The sequence below is a fragment of the Heterodontus francisci genome, chromosome 10 (assembly GCF_036365525.1).
Source record: "Heterodontus francisci isolate sHetFra1 chromosome 10, sHetFra1.hap1, whole genome shotgun sequence".
NCBI lineage: Eukaryota > Metazoa > Chordata > Chondrichthyes > Heterodontiformes > Heterodontidae > Heterodontus > Heterodontus francisci.
Window position 1 is genome coordinate 16528367 of NC_090380.1, and position 22108 is coordinate 16550474.

Below are 22108 nucleotides of genomic sequence, written 5' to 3' on the forward strand. Positions count from 1 at the left end.
TAAAATGTCCCATGGAAAGTCAACAAGAATTTTTTGCGGGGGCTGCGTGTATTAGTTTGTTTCCCACTTTTACAGAACACCGCACAGGCTTCTGAGAGAGATGAGAAAGCAGTAAATTGTATGCAGGTGCAACATTTTGTTCACTTGAAGTGCTACAGATTTCAGATCAAAATAGAGTAAAGTATAGTCAAAAGATAAAGGTTGATCTATCTGTAATAATGTGAAGATAATGGGTTGTGCGGGAAGCTAGGCAACTAGACCAGGAACTAGCATCTGGTTCAGCTGTGCAGGAAAAGAGATTTAGCTTGTAAACCCATGGTAGAAAGTTGTTCAGATATATTGTCGGGGGCGGGGGGGCGGTCTGTGGTGTTGGGATAAGCTTATCAATGGGATTGAAAACCGTTTCTAGTGCATTTTAAATGCAATAGAGAACTTGGGCTCTGAAAAAACATAGTTTACAAAATGTTTCTGTTTAAAGTGTCTAGTTCCTTAGATTCCCAAATTCCCTGTTTTTAGTTAATATTCTTATACTCCCTGTTTCAGTTCCTATATACTCCTTGATTGAAAAAAACCCTTTCCAAGATATCCGATTGGATCACTGGATAAAAGCAATTCTTTGGTGAAGTCATTCTGTAAATGAATGTTTTTTAATAATATGATGTGTTGGTTTTATTGATGATGAAATGCCTGGAACTACAGGATAATTGTTTTGTGATCTCATTAAATCTCTCTACAAACTGCATCCAGATGCACCGTAAGCCTGTTCAAAGTTCTCTGGAGCCTTCCGTTTTCAGTTCATAAAATTAAAACAATTTGATTTTCTCTATTTAGTGTAAATTCCTGTATATTTTTTCTCCCATCTGTACTGGTTTCTCTGATTAAACCTGAGAAAGCCTGCAAATATGCAGCATGGTTCAGGACATCCCACATCGCAACACAGCCATTGAATTACCTTTGAAGTGTATTCACTGTTGTATGATGGGCAAGTCACCTCCACAGCCTCACTTCTCTTCAATAACAGCTGCTTCACTTACTATACTAATTATGCAAGCTTGAAATTTTTTTGTGATTAAATGGTCTTTTATTTGGGGCCCTTGTCGCACATTACCTGGTTTGACAGGAAAGGTTGCCTACAGAAAGTAGAAAGTTACAGCACAGGTGGCCATTTGGACCATCATGTCTGTGCTCACTCATTACTGCAATCCCTCTCTTGTTCTCCTTCCATACACCTGTATGCTCCTCTTGTTTCAAATACATATTCAATTTTTCTTCAAGAAATCAATGATCTGTCCCTCAACCACTCCCTATTACATGCTCCAGTGAAAGCTGTCATAAGAAAAGTCTGATTGTTGCTCTCATTAATAATGACAGGATGTGACTCAGCTCCAGGTTTTTTTCTTCTCCTTGCAGCTCCCTGGAAAGTACACAGTAATAGCAGATTATGGGAAGTCAGGTGGAGATGAACTGACTGCACACACTGGTGATCTGTTACAACTGGTCCAAGAGGGCCAGGAGGGACAATGGTATGTTAACAGACTATTTGGTGCATTATATTAACCTGCTGTACACTTTGCAACAGTACAAGTTAGAGGGTACTGATGCTCTGTTTTCGTACAATATCCGCACAAAATTAACTCTGATCCTAAATTTAAACAAAGCATTACTCAAAGACACTAGATAACAGCAAAACTTTCTTCACATTGCTTGGTGATGGTGGATGATTTTGATGTATTCGGTGCTGAGAGTGTTTGGCCCTGATATTAACAGGTAGGGAGTGGAAGGGAATGGTCAGTTCTGTTGAACGTAATGGTAGGACCTGATTATTTATGAAATTTGTATCCCAGCTGCAGCCAGCCATGTTGAGAGACTGGCTGTCTGACGGAGAGGCCTGCAGCTGAGATGCAGAGAGGAGGAAGGGAGAGACCAGGGGTTGGGGGGGACATCAATGGGGGAGCCCGAGGAGGGCATCGGATTGTGGGAGTGGGGGATGGGTCAGATCACTAAGGAAGTTAACAGGTTAGTTTGGGCTCTAGTGAGAAGCACTCCTGCTCCTTTATGCCCACAAGCTGTGGTCGCAAAAAGCACTTATCGTTTCCATGCAGCAGCCGTCACCTCCCTTTAGCTCCCGGTTTCCTGGGGCCTGGGAAACTTGGCTGACCAGCACTAAAGATGGAACAGGGGAAGCATGCAGCCTTATTAAAATATTTAAATCAGTGACCTGTCTCCTGGGAGTGGTTCCGTTACCTATCCTACCATTGTTAAAAGTGGAAATGGGTGTGTTTGAAGTAGTTTGGGTTCAGGTTTGGGAAAGTTTGCATTTTTACTTCCCATGCAACCCTAACCAATCCATTTTTTTGACGGGCTGAAAGCTATAAAGATAGTAATGTGTCCAAAACTCCACAGGATATCAATCCTGGTACAAGTGACAGGATCTGCCCTCTGGGAATCTCTGGCATGGAGAGGCCAATGTATCCAGGGCCAGGTGGATGTTTCACCACTATAGACACATCTTGAGTGCCCACTTGAGCTGCGGAAGTGGGGTTGGACAATCAGTAGTAGATGGCCACTCTAGGCTTTGCAGCAGCTCCAACCTCAATTGCTATATTAAAGGGTTAGTTGGCTCCTTGCCAGCAGTGGCTCCAGACCTGGACCCTTGCTAAGCTCCATATGCACCAGGCCTGGACGCCAGTTAAGTTCCACATCCATCAATCATGGACTGCAGTTAAGCTCCACACCCACCAGGCAGGTCACCTTGTTTCTCCTGGCTTACCAGGAGAAACTCAAAGAAATTCCCAGCTTGGGAATGCCCTCCCCTGATGTCAGGGATCCTATCTGTGGCAAACAGAGATTCTACCCCAAGCAGACACCACTGGAACCTTGAAGCTCTGGCTATGACCAGTGTCTCCAGTTCTCGCTTTAATTTGCCATACTCTCAAAGAATTTACACAGTGCATGCACCAGAAATTTCAGAGGAAATTCAAGGTCACTATGTTTACCTGCAAAGTATAAATAGACAACTTTAATGAATGAGGTACCACACTGCAAAGAATTGCATAAAATTATATAAATGACATAGAAATTACAGCACAGAAACAGGCTATTTGGCCCAGCAATGCTATGCCGATGTTTATGCTACACATGGGCCTCCTCCTACCCTCCTTCATTCAACCCTATCAGCATATCCTTCTATTCCTTTCTCCCTCATGTACTTACCTACTTTCCCCTTAATCGAATCTATGATATTCGCATTTGGTAGCGAGTTCCTCCTGAATTCCTTATTGATGACTATCTTATATTTATAGCCTTTGCTTTTGAACTTCCCCGCAGTGGCTAGCACCGCAGCCTCACAGCTCCAGCGACCCAGGTTCGGTTCTGGGTACTGCATGTGTGGAGTTTGCAAGTTCTCCCTGTGACCGCGTGGGTTTCCTCCGGGTGCTCCGGTTTCCTCCAACACACCAAAGACTTGTGGGTTGATAGATAAATTGGACATTGTAAAAACTGCCCCTGGTGTTGGTAGGTGGTAGGAGAATTGAGGGAAGGTGGGGATATGAGAGGAAAAATGGGATCAATGTAGGATTAGTATAAATGGGTGGTTGATGGTCGGCGCAGACTCGTTGGGCCGAAGGGCATGTGTCGGTGCTGTATCTCTCTATGACTCTATGACAAATGAAAACATCTTTTCTACTGCGACCCTATCATGCCCCTTCATAATTTAAAAAACCTCTATCTGGTTGTTCTTTGCAGTGTACCTCATCTCTGGAGGAAAGTACTCCAGCCTGTTCAGTGTTTTCTCATAGATGTATCCTCTCAGTTCTGTTATCATCCTTGTAAATCTATTTTTGCACCTTCTCTAGTGCTTCTATACCTTTTTATAATATCAGAATTGTGCACAGTACTCTTTTTGTGTGGTCTATCCAAGATTCTATACAAGTTTAATATAGCTTCTCTGCTTTTGAATTCTGTTCCTCTAGAAATTAATCCCAGTGCTTAGTTTGCACTTTTGTTAACCCGCATTAGTTTCTCTTATTGATTAGTGTTCCCTTGCTGCTATGTAAGGAACTGGGGAAATGCTGATGCAAATTTTATTTTGCTCTCAGGCTTGTCAGAAACCTTAACACAAATAAAGAGGGCTGGGTCCCAGCTTCAAACCTGCAGACACTGATCGGAGATTCCAGCTCTTCCCAATCGATAAGTAGTTCAGGTGAGAAAGCAAATGAGAGGCCTCTGGCTGTTAGTTGAGGGACTGGATTATTAACACTTAACCAATTATTTCTTTCTGACCGCATCATTGGTTATTTAAGTGCTCCCAATTGGTTTGTTGCCTACCCCATTGGCATGTTGCTCCTCTATTTGCATGTTGCCCTCTCCATTGGCATGTTGCCCATCCTATTATTTTGCTCTCCCACCCCTTTTAATGTATTTCCCACCACATTAGGGTGCTAACCTCTACCCCATTACTGTCCTGATCTTTCACACTGTTAGTGAACTGTAATCCCGTTAGTTTAGGGAAAGGGTTGGCCCACTCAAGGACAGAGAAGGGAATCTATGTGTGGAGCCAGAGGAAATGGGCGAGGTACTAAATGAGTACTTTGCATCAGTATTCACCAAAGAGAAGGACTTGGTGGATGATGAGCCTAGGGAAGGGAGTGTAGATAGTCTCAGTCATCTCATTATCAAAAAGGAGGTGGTGTTGGGTGTCTTGCAAAGCATTAAGATAGATAAGTCCCCAGGGCCTGATGGGATCTACCCCAGAATACTGAGGGAGGTGAGGGAAGAAATTACTGGGGCCTTGACAGAAATCTTTGCATCCTCATTGGCTACAGGTGAGGTCCCAGGGGACTGGAGAATAGCCAATGTTGTTCCTTTGTTTATGAAGGGTAGCAAGGATAATCCAGGAAATTATAGGCCGGTGAGCCTTACGTCAGTGGTAGGGAAATTATTAGAGAGGATTCTTCGGGACAGGATTTACTCCCATTTGGAAACAAACGAACTTATTAGCGAGAGACAGCATGGTTTTGTGAAGGGGAGGTCGTGTCTCACTAATTTGATTGAGTTTTTTGAGGAAGTGACAAAGATGATTGATGAAGGCAGGGCAGTGGATGTTATCTACATGGACTTTAGTAAAGCCTTTGACAAGGTCCCTCATGGCAGACTGGTACAAAAGGTGAAGTCACACGGGATCAGAGGTGAGCTGGCAAGATGGATACAGAACTGGCTCGGTCATAGAAGACAGAGGGTAGCAGTGGAAGGGTGCTTTTCTGAATGGAGGGATGTGACTAGTGGTGTTCCGCAGGGATCTGTGCTGGGACCTTTGCTGTTTGTAGTATATATAAATGATTTGGAGGAAAATGTAGCTGGTCTGATTAGTAAGTTTGCGGACGACACAAAGGTTGGTGGAGTTGCGGATAGTGATGAGGATTGTCAGAGGATACAGCAGGATATAGATCGATTGGAGACTTGGGCGGAGAAATGGCAGATGCAGTTTAATCCGGACAAATGTGAGGTAATGCATTTTGGAAGATCTAATGCAGGTGGGAAGTATACAGTAAATGTCAGAACCCTTCAGAGGATTGACAGGCAGATAGATCTGGGCGTACAGGTGCACAGGTCACTGAAAGTGGCAATGCAGGTGGATAAGGTAGTCAAGAAGTCATACGGCATGCTTGCCTTCATTGGTCAGGGCATAGAGTATAAAAATTGGCAAGTCATGCTGCAGCTGTACAGAACTTTAGTTAGGCCACACTTGGAATATTGCGTACAATTCTGGTTGTCACACTACCAGAAGGACATGGAGGCTTTGGAGAGGGTACAGAAGAGGTTTACCAGAATGTTGCCTGGTCTGGAGGGCATTAGCTATGAGGAGAGGTTGGATAAACTCGGATTGTTTTCACTGGAACGACAGAGGTGACGGGGCGACATGATAGAGGTTTACAAAGTTATGAGCGGCATGGACAGAGTGGATAGTCAGAAGCTTTTTCCCAGGGTGGAAGAGTCAGTTACTAGGGAACATAGGTTTAAGGTGAGAGGGGCAAAGATTAGAGGGGATGTGCGAGGCAAGTTCATTACACAGAGGGTGGTGAGTGCCTGGAACTTGCTGCCAGGGGAGGTGGTGGAAGCAGGTACGATGGCTACGTTTAAGAGGCATCTTGACAAATACATGAATAGGATGGGAATAGAGGGATACGGTCCCCGGAAGTGCAGAAGGTTTTAATTTAGGCAGGCATCAAGATCGGCGCAGGCTTGGAGGGCCAAATGACCTGTTCCTGTGCTGTACTGTTCTTTGTTCTTACTGACCCACTGCTCCTAATATCACTAACTGCAGTCTGGCCCACGATTGTGGCATCAGTACAAAACCAGAATGGAAAATTGGACACTAAATGGGTAGAAATGTGATATAATGAATTGCTTTATATTTTTCTAGTTAGTTACTGTTCTTTATGCCCTTTAATTGGACGTAAACAATCGGAAAGTCTCCCTGCTGTTCAGTGCTTGCTAGAATGTTCAGTTCTCCGTATCAGAGTAAGAAAGGCTTTGTTTCCTGTTCTTTGATATTTGAGGGGCTGACTCATTTTTTTGGCACATGGAATATTATTCATTTGTCTTTCACTCTCTTTTCCAATCCAGAGTCGGCCAGTGCTTCAAGTACCTTGAGCTCCTCATCAAGCTACACTGAACATTGCACTGCCAGTAACACCAGCATCATAGATATTAAGGGCTAATGACTCTCCTTGATGTTTAAAATTGGTGGCACTTTTTCTGGAAATTCTCCCTCTTTCTAAACTAACCAGCCTTGAAGTAGAAGGTCATCTGATAGCATCTTCGTCCTGCCTTATCTTCTTTCTTGTCCTGGACCTGTAATCAGTGCCAGCAGTTGTTTTAACTTTTTGCTGAAGCATTCCTTGGAATGAAGGTTACTGCTGATATCTGTTGAACTGTTACTGTGAGACCTTGAGAATGGGGAGGGCAAGGCTCAAGAATCTGCCGAGAGACACCTCTTCATTCCTGCCGAAGGCTGCACACTGTGTGAAGTTAATCACTGAGGTACCATGATCGTTTTCTAATGAACCAGCAATGAAATAATGAAGACGTAGGCCCATGCCAATGCCTTAGCGATTTGGAGTGGGACATTATAACAGTGCAATTTCATAATGAGGACAATTCTGAGCAATGCAAGACCAGATGGGGAAAAAAATTGCCATCACACAATGAGGCAACAACAGTGATAACAGCACAAAAGTACCAAAGTGAAGGTACTTTATCAGGAGCTTTGGATATGCACATTTCAGAGCAACTGGCAGGGATATTGAGCTGCACTTTATAAAGATATAACTCAGCATTTGACTGTGCTTTTCAGATGCTTCTCAATGCATGTAGTCATCACATGCATTTGGTCATTGGACTTAATGCTCAATCAACAGCTGAATAGTAGGACTTCTCTTCTTAGTCACTGCTGTGAGAGAATCTGACCTTTAAGCTCCAGTACAACATTTTCAACTTTGAATCCGTCACTTTCGGGTGAAGTACTTCAGAGCATTTATATGACCATTTGATAGCTGCTTTATTAGTGATTTTTTTTCTAATACCTTGTTCATTCCTATGTCTGTTGGAACACCCTGTGTTTGTCCAGCTGCTCTGTAACTTACTGTGAGGCCATTCCATTTGTTTACTGACACACTGCACTAAAGAGCTGGGAAGAATGCTGCAAATGTCAATTGATAAACAAAACATTTGGCCTGTTTGTATAAATGACCTTGTGTAAGGAATGGGTACTTTACAGATACAGCATTCTTTACAGTACCCATGAGCCCTGGCGTTTGGATATATTTTGAGGGACACATGATGTTCTTGGCCGTTGTAATGCTTTCCAGAAGCTCTGGATTACTTGGGTATTATTAGCACAGGAAAGAATTCTGCCTGTTTCCCCTCACCCAATGAATGCAAACAGATGCTTGGTGTCACTTTCACCACCAGCTGCATCAGTTTCAGATGAGTGTTGATGGTCTTCATGGTGCCTGATGTCACGACTGTTTCCACTGCCTTGTTGGATTTTACTGGGACTGATATTTTAGTGCAACTTTTGACCTAATAGTAGCAGTGTTTACTTCTTGCACCTCTTAGAATAAGTCACTTTAGATGATGCACTGCAGCACATTTCATGGCACTTTACACAGCACCCTCTGCCCATTTTTATGGTGGCGTTCATGTACTTTAGAACCTGTCCTAGATGTGTCCTTCTGTATTGTGTGTATGGAAGCATGAGTACAATAAAGGGAGCAATTGTAACTGATTTCCATTGTTGTGTAATGGTTCTCTATTCTTAAATTCTACATCAGCCACTATTTACAAGGATAGCATTCTATAAAATTAAATCTCAATAAAAAGGAACTTGGCAAACAAACTTAATATTCAGATCTTGCACGCCACACAGTTTCTCCTCCCATTCTTGCTGGAGCACAGTTTATTAACTCTATTCCAAATCATTTACTAATGGTCGAATTGCTTGGTCTCACATAATCATTATTGCTGCATAAGTATTCAGGCTTGTGGTCTGTAATAATCTGAGCAGAGCAACACCTCTACAGCTGATTCATACCGGCAGAAAGCTGTGCCAATTGGTTAACACCTTCAACAACCCAACCTATTCATCAACTTGAAAACTGCAATGCAAAGGCAAAGCATCAATTTTCTCAACATAATAGTATTTCAATTGGCCCAAGAAATGCAAACTACAAACAAAGGTATACTTTACAGAAACAGGCTCTCACACACTCCAACACATGCCTACGTGTGCACAGTCTACACAAACACACACTCCTGCAGACAAATATTCCAATAGACACACATTCCGACACAAAGTCTTATGTACATGAGCAGGAGAAAGAGAGAGTGAGTGGCCCTGGGAGTATAAAGCAGCAGCAGATAATCATTTGAAAACAAATGAAAGGGAAGTGAGTGGGATAACAGGAGGCAGATGAGTTTTTACGTACCGAGTCACTGAGAGTAGATCTCATTCAGACAACACAGAAGTAAGCACTAATACAACAAAAGCAAAATACTGTGATGCTGGAAATCTAAAATAAAACCAGAAATGCTGTAAACACTCAGAAGGTCTGGCGGCATCTGTGGAAAGAGAAACCAAATTAATATTTGAAGTCTGTGACCTTTCATCAGAACTGGGAAAAGTTCGAGATACAAATAGGTTTTAAGCAAGTAAAAAGGGGGGAGGGTGGGGAAGGAGAACCGAAGGAAAGGGATCAGAGGTGAGCTGGCAAGATGGATACAGAACTGGCTCAGTCACAGAAGACAGAGGGTAACAGTGGATGGGTGTTTTTCTGACTGAAGGGATGTGACTAGTGGTGTTCCGCAGGGATCAGTGCTGGGACCTTTGCTGTTTGTAGTATATATAAATGATTTGGAGGAAAATGTAGCTGGTCTGATTAGTAAGTTTGCGGACGACACAAAGGTTGGTGGAGTTGCGGATAATGATGAGGATTGTCAGAGGATACAGCAGGATATAGATCGGTTGGAGACTTGGGCGGAGAAATGGCAGATGGAGTTTAATCCGGACAAATGTGAAGTGATGCATTTTGGAAGGTCTAATGCAGGTGGGAGGCAGACAGTAAACGGCAGAACCCTTAGGAGTATTGACAGGCAGAGAGATCTGGGCATACAGGTCCACAGGTCACTGAAAGTGGCAACGCAGGTGGATAAGGTAGTCAAGAAGTCATACGGCATGCTTGCCCTCATCGGTCGGGGCATAGAGTATAAAAATTGGCAAGTCATGTTGCAGCTGTACAGAACTTTAGTTCGGCCACACTTAGAATATTGCGTGCAATTCTGGTCGCCACACTACCAGAAGGACGTGGAGGCTTTGGAGAGGGTACAGAGGAGATTTACCAGAATGTTGCCTGGTCTAGAGGGCATTAGCTATGAGGAGAGGTTGGAAAAACTCTGATTGTTTTCACTGGAACGACGGAGGTGGAGGGGCGACATGATAGAGGTTTACAAAGTTATGAGCAGCATGGACAGAGTGGATAGTCAGAAGCTTTTTCCCAGGGTGGAAGAGTCAGTTACTAGGGGACATAGGTTTAAGGTGCGAGGGGCAAAGTTTAGAGGGGATGTGCGAGGCAAGTTTTTTACACAGAGGGTGGTGAGTGCCTGGAACTTGCTGCCAGGGGAGGTGGTGGAAGCAGATACGATAGCGACGTTTAAGAGCCATCTTGACAAATATATGAATAGGAAGGGAATAGAGGGATATGGGCCCCGGAAGTGCAGAAGGTGTTCGTTTCAGCAGGCATCAAGATCGGCGCAGGCTTGGAGGGCCAAATGGCCTGTTCCTGTGCTGTAATGTTCTTGTCTGTTGCGTAGAGGACAGGAGAGCTTAAATGATAAAAGGTTTCATGGTGTAAGGCCAAAGGGCATGGTAATGGAACAAGTAAAGTAAAAAAGAGCATAGGAAATAGGCGCAGGAGTAGACCAAAATATGTGTCTGGATGAGGTATGAATGGCAGGATCTTGAATAGTTGCCATCCAAAAGCAAAGAAAAGGAAATAAGGAAATGAGAGAAAAAACAGCAAAAATAAATGGAAAAAAAATGGAAGCAGAGGTTATGATCTGAAATTGTTGAACTCAATGTTAAGTCCAGAAGGCTGTAAAGTGCCCAGGCAAAAAATGAGGTGCTTTTCCTTGAGTTTGCATTGAGCTTCATTGGAAGACTACAGTAGGCAAAGGACAGAGAGGCTAGAGTGGAAGCAAGGTGAAGAATTAAAATGACAGGTGACTGGTGGCTCGGGGTCGTGCTTGTGGACTGAAAGGAGGTGTTCTGCAAAGCAGCCATCCAGCCTGCATTTGGTCTTCCCAATGCAGAGCAGATTTATTGTGAGCAACAAATACAGTATAATAAATTGAAAGAAGTACACACAAATTGCTGTTTCACTTGGATGGAGTGTTTGGAGCCTTGGACAATGAGAAGGGAGGAGGTAAAAGGGAAGGTTTTACATCTTCTACACTTGCTTGGAAAGTTTTTCTCATCCACAGCTGTTACAAAAATTTCTAAATTCACTTGTAACAGCCCTTCAAAACACTCCCACAGGGGATGCAGAGACCAAGTGGGCCCACATCAGAGACGCCATCTATGAGTCAGCTTTGACCACCTACGGCAAACGTGCAAAGAGAAATGCAGACTGCTTTCAATCTCATAATGAAGAGCTGGAACCTGTCATAGCCACTAAGCGCATTGCACTGATGAACTACAAGAAAGCCCCCAGCGAGTTAACATCCGTAGCACTTAAAGCAGCCAGAAGCACTGCACAAAGAACAGCCAGGCGCTGCGCAAATGACTACTGGCAACACCTATGCAGTCATATTCAGCTGGCCTCCGACACCGGAAACATCAGAGGAATGTATGATGGCATGAAGAGAGCTTTTGGGCCAACCATCAAGAAGATCACCCCCCTCAAATCTAAATCGGGGCATAATCACTGACCAACGCAAACAAATGGACCGCTGGGTTGAGCACTACCTAGTACTGTACTCCAGGGAGAATGTTGTCACTGAGACTGCCCTCAATGCAGCCCAGCCTCTACCAGTCATGGATGAGCTGGACATACAGCCAACAAAATCGGAACTCAGTGATGCCATTGATTCTCTAGCCAGCGGAAAAGCCCCTGGGAAGGACAGCATTACCCCTGAAATAATCAAGAGTGCCAAGCCTGCTATACTCTCAGCACTACATGAACTGCTATGCCTGTGCTGGGACGAGGGAGCAGTACCTCAGGACATGCACGATGCCAATATCATCACCCTCTATAAAAACAAAGGTGACCGCGGTGACTGCAACAACTACCGTGGAATCTCCCTTCTCAGCATAGTGGGAAAAGTCTTTGCTCGAGACCCTCTAAACAGGCTCCAGAAGCTGGCCGAGCGCGTCTACCCTGAGGCACAGTGTGGCTTTCGTGCAGAGAGATCGACTGTTGACATGCTGTTCTCCCTTCGTCAGATACAGGAGAAATGCTGCGAACAACAGATGCCCCTCTACATTGCTTTCATTGATCTCACCAAAGCCTTTGACCTAGTCAGCAGACGTGGTCTCTTCAGACTACTAGAAAAGATTGGATGTCCACCAAAGCTACTAAGTATCATCACCTCATTCCATGACAATATGAAAGGCACAATTCAACATGGCGGCACCTCATCAGACCCCTTTCCTATCCTGAGTGGCGTGAAACAGGGCTGTGTTCTCGCACCCACACTTTTTGGGATTTTCTTCTCCCTGCTGCTTTCACATGCGTTCAAGTCTTCTGAAGAAGGAATTTTCCTCCACACAAGATCAGGGGGCAGGTTGTTCAACCTTGCCCGTCTAAGAGCGAAGTCCTAAGTACGGAAAGTCCTCATCAGGGAACTCCTCTTTGCTGACGATGCTGCTTTAACATCTCACACTGAAGAGTGCCTGATCGACAGGTTTGCGGCTGCCTGCAATGAATTCGGCCTAACCATCAGCCTCAAGAAAATGAACATCATGGGGCAGGACGTCAGAAATGTTCCATCCATCAATATTGGCGACCACGCTCTGGAAGTGGTTCAAGAGTTCACCTACCTAGGCTCAACTATCACCAGTAACCTGTCTCTAGATGCAGAAATCAACAAGTGCATGGGAAAGTCTTCCACTGCTATGTCCAGACTGGCCAAGAGAGTGTGGGAAAATGGCGCACTGACATGGAACACAAAAGTCCGAGTGTATCAAGCCTGTGTCCTCAGTACCTTGCTCTATGGCAGCGAGGCCTGGACAACGTATGTCAGCCAAGAGCGACGGCTCAATTCATTCCATCTTCGCTGCCTCCGGAAAATACTTGGCATCAGGTGGCAGGACCGTATCTCCAACGCAGAAGTTTTCGAGGCGGCCAGCATCCCCAGCTTATACACACTACTGAGTCAGCGGCGCTTGAGATGGCTTGGCCATGTGAGCCGCATGGAAGATGCCAGGATCCCCAAAGACACATTGTACAGCGAGCTCGCCACTGGTATCAGACCCACCAGCTGTCCATGTCTCCACTTTAAAGACGTCTGCAAACGCGACATGAAGTCCTGTGACATTGACCACAAGTCGTGGGAGTCAGTTGCCAGTGATCGCCAGAGCTGGCGGGCAGCCATAAAGGCGGGGCTAAAGTGTGGCGAGTCGAAGAGACTTAGCAGTTGGCAGGAAAAAAGACAGAGGCGCAAGGTGAGAGCCAACTGTGTAACAGCCCCGACAAACAAATTTTTCTGCAGCACCTGTGGAAGAGCCTGTCATTCTAGAATTGGCCTTTATAGCCACTCCAGGCGCTGCGCCACACACCACTGACCACCTCCAGGCGCTTACCCATTGTCTCTCGAGATAAGGAGGCCAAAGAAAGAAGACACTTGCTTGGAAAGTTGCCGTAGGAAAGAGAAGGAGTGACTGAGGAGAGGCCAGAATGTTACTGAGAGAACAGTACCTTCAGAATGTTGAAAGGGGAGGGGTAGGGAAGACAATTTTGGCAGTAGCATCTCACTGGAGGCGATGGAAATGAAAGGATGATATGGTGAATAAAGACTGGAAAAGTGGGAAGTGAGGTTAAGGGAAACCCTATTATGGTTCGGGGAGGGATGGTGAGGGGTGAGAGCAAAAGTCAGTGAAATAGAATGGACACAGTCAAGGGACTCATCAGCCATGGTGGTGGGGTCGGGGGGTGGAATCCTCAGTTGAGGAAAAAGAAAGACATACCAAAAAGGCTAGTATGGAAGGTTGCATAACCTGAACAGATGCGATGAAGACGTAGAAAGTGGCAAGGATGGAATGGTCCTTCCAGGAAGCAGGGTGTGAGAAAGTGTAGTTGCAGCAGCTGTGCGAATCAGAGGACTTATAGTGAATGTCAGTTGATAGACTATATCCAGAAATAGAAATAGTGAAGTCAGGAAAGGAAGAGTTGGAGATAGACCATGTGAAAGCAAGCGAAGGGTGGAGATTAGAAGCAAAGTTGAATAGGTTTTCCAGTTCAGGCGAGAGAAGTAAACAACACTGATACAGTCATCAATGTACTGGAAAAAGAACTTGTAGTATAAGGGTATCAAGGTTAATCTTGAGCATGTAAAGATTACCGTCCACCATGAGGATGTAAGAGATTATGTGGGAGAGACTCGAAAACAGTTACAGCATGGCTTCTGAAGGAGTCACATAGGCTAGTGTGGAGTATACATAATTATTCAATGAAGATGTGAGGGAAGGGGCCTATGTAGGACTAGAACAAAAAATATTGCACATATCCCACAAAAAGTGCTGTGTAGCTAGGACCCATAGATGTTCCCATAAAAACTTTTTTTCATTTGGAGTACAATGTTCTTGCTGCCTGGGAGGATAAGGATAAAGACTGTCAGAAGAACAGCAAGAATGTGGACCATGGTACCTTGGAGCAGAAAGCTGTCCAAAGTGGGGGTGGGAGGGGGGGAGCGGGGAGAGGAGGAGGAGGGGAAGTGTAATGTGGTAGTTGTAGGGGATTCAATAAATAGGGGGACCGTGTTAGAATCTGCTTTGTTATACTTCTTAATCAAATCATTCTCAGCTTTGAGCCAAGTCATCCATTTTAAGTTGTTCACATCCTGAGACCTTGTCAAACTAGAATAGGTGTGAACATCACAGTTTGGCTGCAACAATGGTGGGGCAGGAAGTCTAATGGATAAGTATCCAAGATATCTTGAAGTGGATTATAATCGTAGCACCTTTTTGGGATTATCCCAGATCAGGCGTACTCCTCAGATGATCACTCTCACTTACGGTTGAGAAAGACAGATTTCACAGACACTTGAATTGGTTTGAAGAACTGATCTAACTCTCCCGAAAGGAAATCAACCAGTTATTACCATTCTCCAGATAGCTTTTGTAACAGGTTTCAGCCAGATTATAATAATCCAGTAACATACTCCTCAGTAATGTACCTCTACAGTGTAGGGTGTATGAAGATGGGTTCTCAAGTTGGGATACAGAAGACTATATCAGACAGCATAATTTCTGAATTATATAGAAGTTTATTAAAGAAACAAACAAGAACAAAGAACAGTACAGCACAGGAACAGGCCATTCGGCCCTCCAAGCCTGTGCCGATCTTGATGCCTGCCGAAACTAACACCTTCTGCACTTCCGGGGCCCATATCCCTCTGTTCTATTCCTATTCATATATTTGTCAAGATGTCTCTTAAACGTCGCTATCGTATCTGCTTCCACCACCTCCCCTGGCAGCAAGTTCCAGGCACTCACCACCCTCTGTGTAAAAAAAAAAACTTGCCTCGCACATCCCCTCTAAACTTTGCCCCTCGCACCTTAAACCTATGTCCCCTAGTAACTGACTCTTCCACCATGGGAAAAAGCTTCTGACTATCCACTCTGTCCATGCCGCTCATAACTTTGTAAACCTCTATCATGTCGCGCCTCCACCTCCGTCGTTCCAGTGAAAACAATCAGAGTTTATCCAACCTCTCCTCATCGCTAATGCCCTCTAGACCAGGCAACATCTTGGTAAACCTCCTCTGTACCCTCTCCAAAGCCTCCACGTCCTTCTGGTAGTGTGGCAACCAGAATTGCACGCAATATTCTAAGTGTGGCCTAACTAAGGTTCTGTACAGCTGCAACATGACTTGCCAACTTTTATACTCTATGCCCCGACCGATGAAGGCAAGCATGCCGTATGCCTTCTTGATTACCTTATCCACCTGCGTTGCCACTTTCAGTTGATGGGAAAGTCAATCGCAACATTAATAGTTCTAGGAAGAGAAAGTATAATCTTGTTCGTACTAGAGAATCCAATGATTATTGTTACAGTAAAATATCTAAGATATCCAGCAACATTTAAAGTACCATTTACCTTAAATCCCCAAGTTCAAAGCTACAGAATTTAGCAAGATTTCTCTATCCCGATTAAGGGGAGAGCTATTGTCGCTACACCACAATATCCTGTAACTTTACCATGAGAAACACTGGAGTGAATCCAATGATTCTAAAGATCCACTGTGTGGTTCCAATATTTATGCTGTTTCTAAGACGCATAACTAATTTTTTATGTATAGATGTATTACCTCTTTGCAAGTAGTTTTGTCCACCGTATAACTGTTAATTTCTAGTTCCAATCCACATTGTTTAATTTCTAAGAAAAGGCTGAGCCAGCAGGAAGCTGTCAGCAGAGATGCTGGTCAACAAATCCTTAGAGCCAGCAGGATGTTGGAAGTTGCAAATGGTGGTAAACTTCCTATTCACATAATTGGGTTTGAAGATTATAACTCAGTTTCCCGGATTCAGTTGACAGGTGATTTAGGTTCATCTGTAGAAAATCCTGTTGTCCATTGTTAAACTGTGGTAACTTACAATGATTATTTCTGAAATTTGTATTATCACTGCCTTACTGAGGTGACGATGTTCATGACTTTTATGAGCTCATTTCTGTTTTTCAGAACCTGCCATTGTGTTCTAAGAAAAGTCAATTATGCTGCATCTTTGACCACAGGGGCATGTTTTTGAATTACTTCTAATGTTTCAAGCAGATAAACTCTGCCTTTATTTTTTAATCCCTAATTCTCGGGAAAGTAACTCTTTTAACCTTATACCCCTTATTATGGCCAGATTCCTTCAGTCTTCTGTTCCTTTGTACTATAGAAACAGCCATTATATCATAGCGTGGGTTTTTTTTATGGAGGACATATTACTGAGCATCAGGTAGCGTGATTTGACATCAAAGGAGAAGGTTCTGGGCCAGATGGACCTCCATATTGCCCGCGGGCTAGGATCTGGCCCGCCAAAGGTTTCCATCTGGCCAGTAGATGTAAATTTTACTGGGCTGTTCCTCATCCTCGCTAGGGGTCCGTGACTGGAGATGAAAAATTTTCCATTGACTTCTTCTTGCAGACCGGCTTTTAAAAAAAATTTCCAAGTCAGTTTCACAGCTGACATCAGGAACAACCATTTCCCAACTTCAGACAGATCTGGCAATTTCTGGCCAGCTTTAAAAAAAAAAATCTCCGAAGTTGGGAAACAGCCATTCCCAATGTCAGCAGCTTTTTTGGAAAAAAACTGACGAACCATCTGCTAAACATTCCCACTCTCTGCAACTGTCAAAGAGAGGGGGGTGGGGGACAAAGACGGGGATATGGGGTGAGGGGGAAACAACGCAGAGGGGGCACACAGAGGGGGGACACAGGGACATATGAACATACGAATTAGGAGCAGGAGTAGGCCACTCGGCACTTCGAGCCTGCTTCGTCATTCAATAAGTTCTTGGCTGAACTGATTACTCCACATTTCTGCCTACCCCCGATAAACTTCCACCCCCTTGCTTATCAAGAATCTATCTACTTCTGCCTTAAAAATATTCAAAGACTCTGCTTCCACCGTCTTTTGAGGAAGAGAATTCCAAAGACTCACGACCCTCAGAGAAAAATTGTTCATCATCTCTGTCTTAAATGGGTGACCCCTTATTTTTAAACAGTGACCCCCTAGTTCTAGATTCTCCCACAAGGGGAAACATCCTTTCCACATCCACCCTGTCAAGACCCCCCCAGAATCTTGTATGTTTCAATCAAGTCACCTCTTACTCTTTTAAATTCCAGCGGATACAAACCTAGCTTATCCAATCTTTCCTCGTAAGACAGCCCGCCCATTCCAGGTGTTAGTCTAGTAAACCTTCTCTGCACTGCCTCCAATGCATTTACATCCTTCCTTCAATAAGGAGACCAGTACTGTACACAGTACTCCAGATGTGGTCTCACCAATGCCCAGTATAGCTGAAGTAGGGAGAGAGAGTGATCAAGATCACGGCAGACCGACATCTATTCAGAATACTCCGCATCACTACAACAAGTGTACGCATATTAATTATTTGTGCAAGCAAACAAATACCAGCTATCTCACTAAATAGGTGTCCAACATAGTGATGAGAAAGTAAGCCAGTAAATTTGTCTTCTCATTTAAAACTTTTTCACAAAAATGTACATTTGTTGTTTTGATTGCATTAAAAATTTATCTTACTTTCTGAAATTTTCTCACTGGCCCCCATGTAAGAGAAAAATTGTAATGTGGCCCCCCACACGAAAACATTGGACAACCCTGTTCTGGACTTTAGTTGGAGGGATAAATAGAGTTTCCCTAGAACAGTAAGGGCCCTTCTGGGGACAGCTCAGAACAAGCTGATCCTGATCACCTCAGGTCTGCCGGAAACCAGATGGTATGAGTTTATTGTGTGACCGTAATTACTGTATTTTTGTGTCTGAGTAATAAATTTGTATTTGGATAACACGCTCGAGCCTGAACAGTGAGGATTCATTTCTCCAATCAAAAGAAAGTTCCTTACTTATTGGCCTCCCTGGGTGGCCTCGAGTTAGTGTTGAAAAAAAGACAAGTTGTATTGCTAGGCATGGTTCCAATGGGAGTGGTATGGTATGCGACTAAATGCATTAAATTGGTGGATTGTCCCTTGGGTTATTTGAAGGAGTTAAGTTTACGACTGAGTGAAATAGATTGGTGGACTATATATTTACGACTAAAGAAATTAGTGGATGGTCTCTTGGTGACAAGTTGAGTACTGGAGTTAGGTACCATGGTGTAAGAACTGGTCAGTATTATTTAGAAATGTGTAGACAAGAAGATAGCAGCATGCAGATCATTGGTATCTGCGTAACAGTCTTGGACAGATATCAGAATTACATAAAAGGTTACAAAAGGAAAAGAAAATTAAACAGCGTGATTGAAAAGCCTTATTATTCTATGAGATAGGTAGAAAAATAGCCGAATTAAAAGGGCAAAAATGATAGGATGAGATAAATAGGAGTAGGTTGAATAAGGTTAAGAAGAAGTTAGAGGACAAAAGGTAGCCTTGTGAGTCTCTGTCTGGATCACTATCTTATTTATGGATTAGGATTAGTGATAAGATCAGAAAATTAATACAGCATGAGGGAGAGCTGGGAGAAAAGAAGGGACTAGTAGAACGATATCAAAGGAAAACCAATGAGCTGGGTGCTGCCTTAAGAGGTGTTCTTAAGCAACAAGTGGAGACCCAGAAAGTTGCTGTAAAGGGAGACATCCATGAAGTCACAACTCAGGATTGTGATGGAATACTCTCCAATTGCCTGGATGAGTGGAGCTCCAACAACACTCAAGAAGCTCAATATCTCCAAGACAAAGCAGCCCACTTCCTTGGCACCCCATCCACCACATTCAACATTCACTCCCTCCACCACCGAAGCACAGTGGTAGCAGTGTGTACCATCTACAAGATGCACTGCAGCGACTCACCAAGGCTCCTTCGACAGCATCTTCCAAACCCATGACCTCTACCACTTAGAAGGGCAAGGGCAGCAGATGCATGGGAACATCACCACCTTCAAGTTTCCCTCCAGTCACACACCATCTTGCCTTGGAACTGTATCTTGCCATTCCTTTACTGTCGCTGGGTCAACATCCTGGAACTCCCTTTCTAGTAGCACTGTGGGTGTACCTATGCCACATGGACTGCAGTGGTTCAAGAAGGCGGCTCCCTAACATCTTCTCAAGGGCAATTAGGGATGGGCACTAAGTGCTGGTCTAGCCAGCGACACCCATATCCACTGAAAGAATAAAAAAAAGGTACGTTGAAATCAGACTTGATAATTGAAAGATCAATTGAAATAACAATAGGATCTTATGTTTGCTGTATTGGGGTGATGGGTTTAGGAATAGGAATGTCCAGTGGGAGAAAAAGAATGCAACAATCTCGCAGGGTCTGGGAGGGAATATGAATGTAGAAGAGAAGCACAGGACGACCTGGATGAGGCCAGTGGCGACATGGGCTTAGAGGTAAGAGGGGTGATGATGTCCTTAAGGTAACAAAGAAAAATGCAGGGGAGAGGACATGGGAACCACCACAGTACCATTTGATGCTCTGCAATTAAAGGAGATATCTCAGAATATCCCACAGATTAAACCTAGCGAGAATCCGAGTTCCAGTGTAACTGCAATAGAACAAATAGCTAATTTACAAAATTGTGATGAGGGAGAGAGAGTGAAATTGGTACTCCATGTGTGCCATTGAGATGTGCCTGAGTCTTTTCCTACCTCAATTAAGGAAGGCACCGGAGAGTGGTAAAAGAGGCAGTATGAAAAGCCATGAATCAACATCTGACCGCAATGCCCTAAACTGCTAGTGAGCGCTGAATGTGTTTGCAGACTGTTATGACCCAGGCAGGAGGTGTGCACTGTTAATTCAGTCCCACTTCTCCACAGGTCACAACGTATTTTTTAAAAAAATTCCAACTTATTGAAACAGTCAGTTAGATTACACTATTTTCCCCAGAATAGAACACACTAACCAGGTTTCTTTACTGAACAACAACATTAACAGTTTATTCTAAAACAAGTCTTAACTAGTAATGAAGTAAAATATCTCACAGATCAAATTTTTAAAAATCCAACATTAAATTTTAAAAGTTCCCCTTCTACCTTAACCAAATTTTAAAGTCGCTTCACACTCACACAGACATATACACCGGTTAACTGAAAAAATAAAAATGGGATTTTTGGATCAGAGCTCTATTACAGAAAAAAACACACCCAGGCAGATCACTTGCTCACCCCTGAGGAAATTGCAGATGAGATATGCTGCATCAAACTGGCACACAGTCCAATCTCTGAGCACACGCAGACAGGTCACTAGAATCTTCCAGAACAGTTCTTTCAGGTGATGTTGAGAAATATTTTTAGCAGGTTTCCTTCAAATACAGGAAACAAGATGAATCGACACAGTGGACTTCTCAAGATCTTTTCTTGGGAGTTTCCGGAAAGTGAGCTGGGTTGTGGTCCTCTGTTCTTTTTTGACACTTCAGCAGCAAACTTTATTTCCTTCCAGAAGGTAAAACATACACACACTGACTGACAACCAGAAAGGTTTTCAGTTTTTCTGCTCATCCCAGGTGCTCTGCTATTACTGGGCTTGTCCAATCAAAGGAGCACTAGTCAGTTTTCTGCCCATTACCAGGGTTACTGCTTCATCTCCTACTTGAGCCATGTGACAACCTGCAACACTGTTGCCAATCCGGCTCCCTCCGTGTGCTCTTGATGGCTTTCTTTTCTAAAAGAAATCTGGTCCAACATTTATTCAGCTTAACCATAAATTCCCTTAAAAATATTTTTAACAAAAAAGAATCAATTTCATAACACCTCTACCCTTGGAGGAATGAAACGCCATTTTTAAATGTGTTTCATTATGAAGTGTGGGAAAATAGAAAACACACTTTCACACTCATACTCATTCATTCTGTTCTTGTAGTCAAAATTATACTCTGTACCCTGTTTTCATTCAAATAAGTTGAACAAAGTTAGATTCTTGATAAAGCATCTGCAATAATATTTTTATCCTCAATGTGGGTAATCTTTAAGTGGTAAGGTTGTAACAGTAAACTTAATCGAAATAGTCTGGCATTTTAATTTGTTAAATATTCCCACAAAGTTTAGGGGGTTCTAAGCAGTTTATACCAGTGTCTCTCTGTAATTGTAGTGGACATAGACTTCAAAATGTTTAAGAGCCTATAATAGACCTAAGGTTTCTTTTTCCACTGTGGAATTTCTTTTATGATGTTGATTTCGCTTTTTGGAAAAGTATCCCCCTGGCGTTTCTATCCCTGATTCATCGTCTTGAAACAGGACTGCAGCGACGCCCAAGTCACTAGCATCAATTGCCTTGAAGGGTTTAGTGAAATTGGAGCAGCCAACACTGATTCATTAATTAAAATGGCTTTCAGCCTTTCAAAGGATGCTTGGCACTCCCCTGACCATACTACCTTGGTTTTCTTTTTCTGTAGTAAATCTGTCTGTAGTAAATCTGTCAGAGCAGCTACGGAGCTAAAATTTGGTATAAACTTTATATAGAAACCACACATCTCCAAAAACCTCACAATTTCTCACTTCGCCTTAGGGGTAGGGAACTCCGCCAATGCTTGTACTTTCACAGTTCTTGGTAATACTTGTCCTTGCCCTACTACATGCCCGAGGTAGGTCACTCTCGCTTTCACAAATTCATTTTTTAGCAAGGTTTATTACTAAATCAGCTGTTTGTAATTTTTTGAACAGAGTTTCTAGTTG

General features: G+C 43.5%; 1 protein-coding gene across 6 annotated transcripts in view; it reads left to right on the forward strand.

Moving 5' to 3' along the window:
* Nucleotides 1-22108, forward strand: part of mcf2la (mcf.2 cell line derived transforming sequence-like a) — a 418987-nt gene that overhangs the window by 324643 nt on the left and 72236 nt on the right. For 3 of the 6 annotated variants that reach the window (XM_068040153.1, XM_068040152.1, XM_068040157.1), the window contains 3 exons: nucleotides 1411-1523; nucleotides 4098-4201; nucleotides 6625-8282. In XM_068040153.1, the coding sequence (XP_067896254.1) occupies nucleotides 1411-1523; nucleotides 4098-4201; nucleotides 6625-6719 (312 nt within the window). In that variant the 3' untranslated portion in view covers nucleotides 6720-8282. Of the gene's footprint in view, nucleotides 1-1410; nucleotides 1524-4097; nucleotides 4202-6624; nucleotides 8283-22108 lie in introns of those variants that run through there. The other 3 variants (XM_068040155.1, XM_068040156.1, XM_068040158.1) reach the window with 2 other exon arrangements.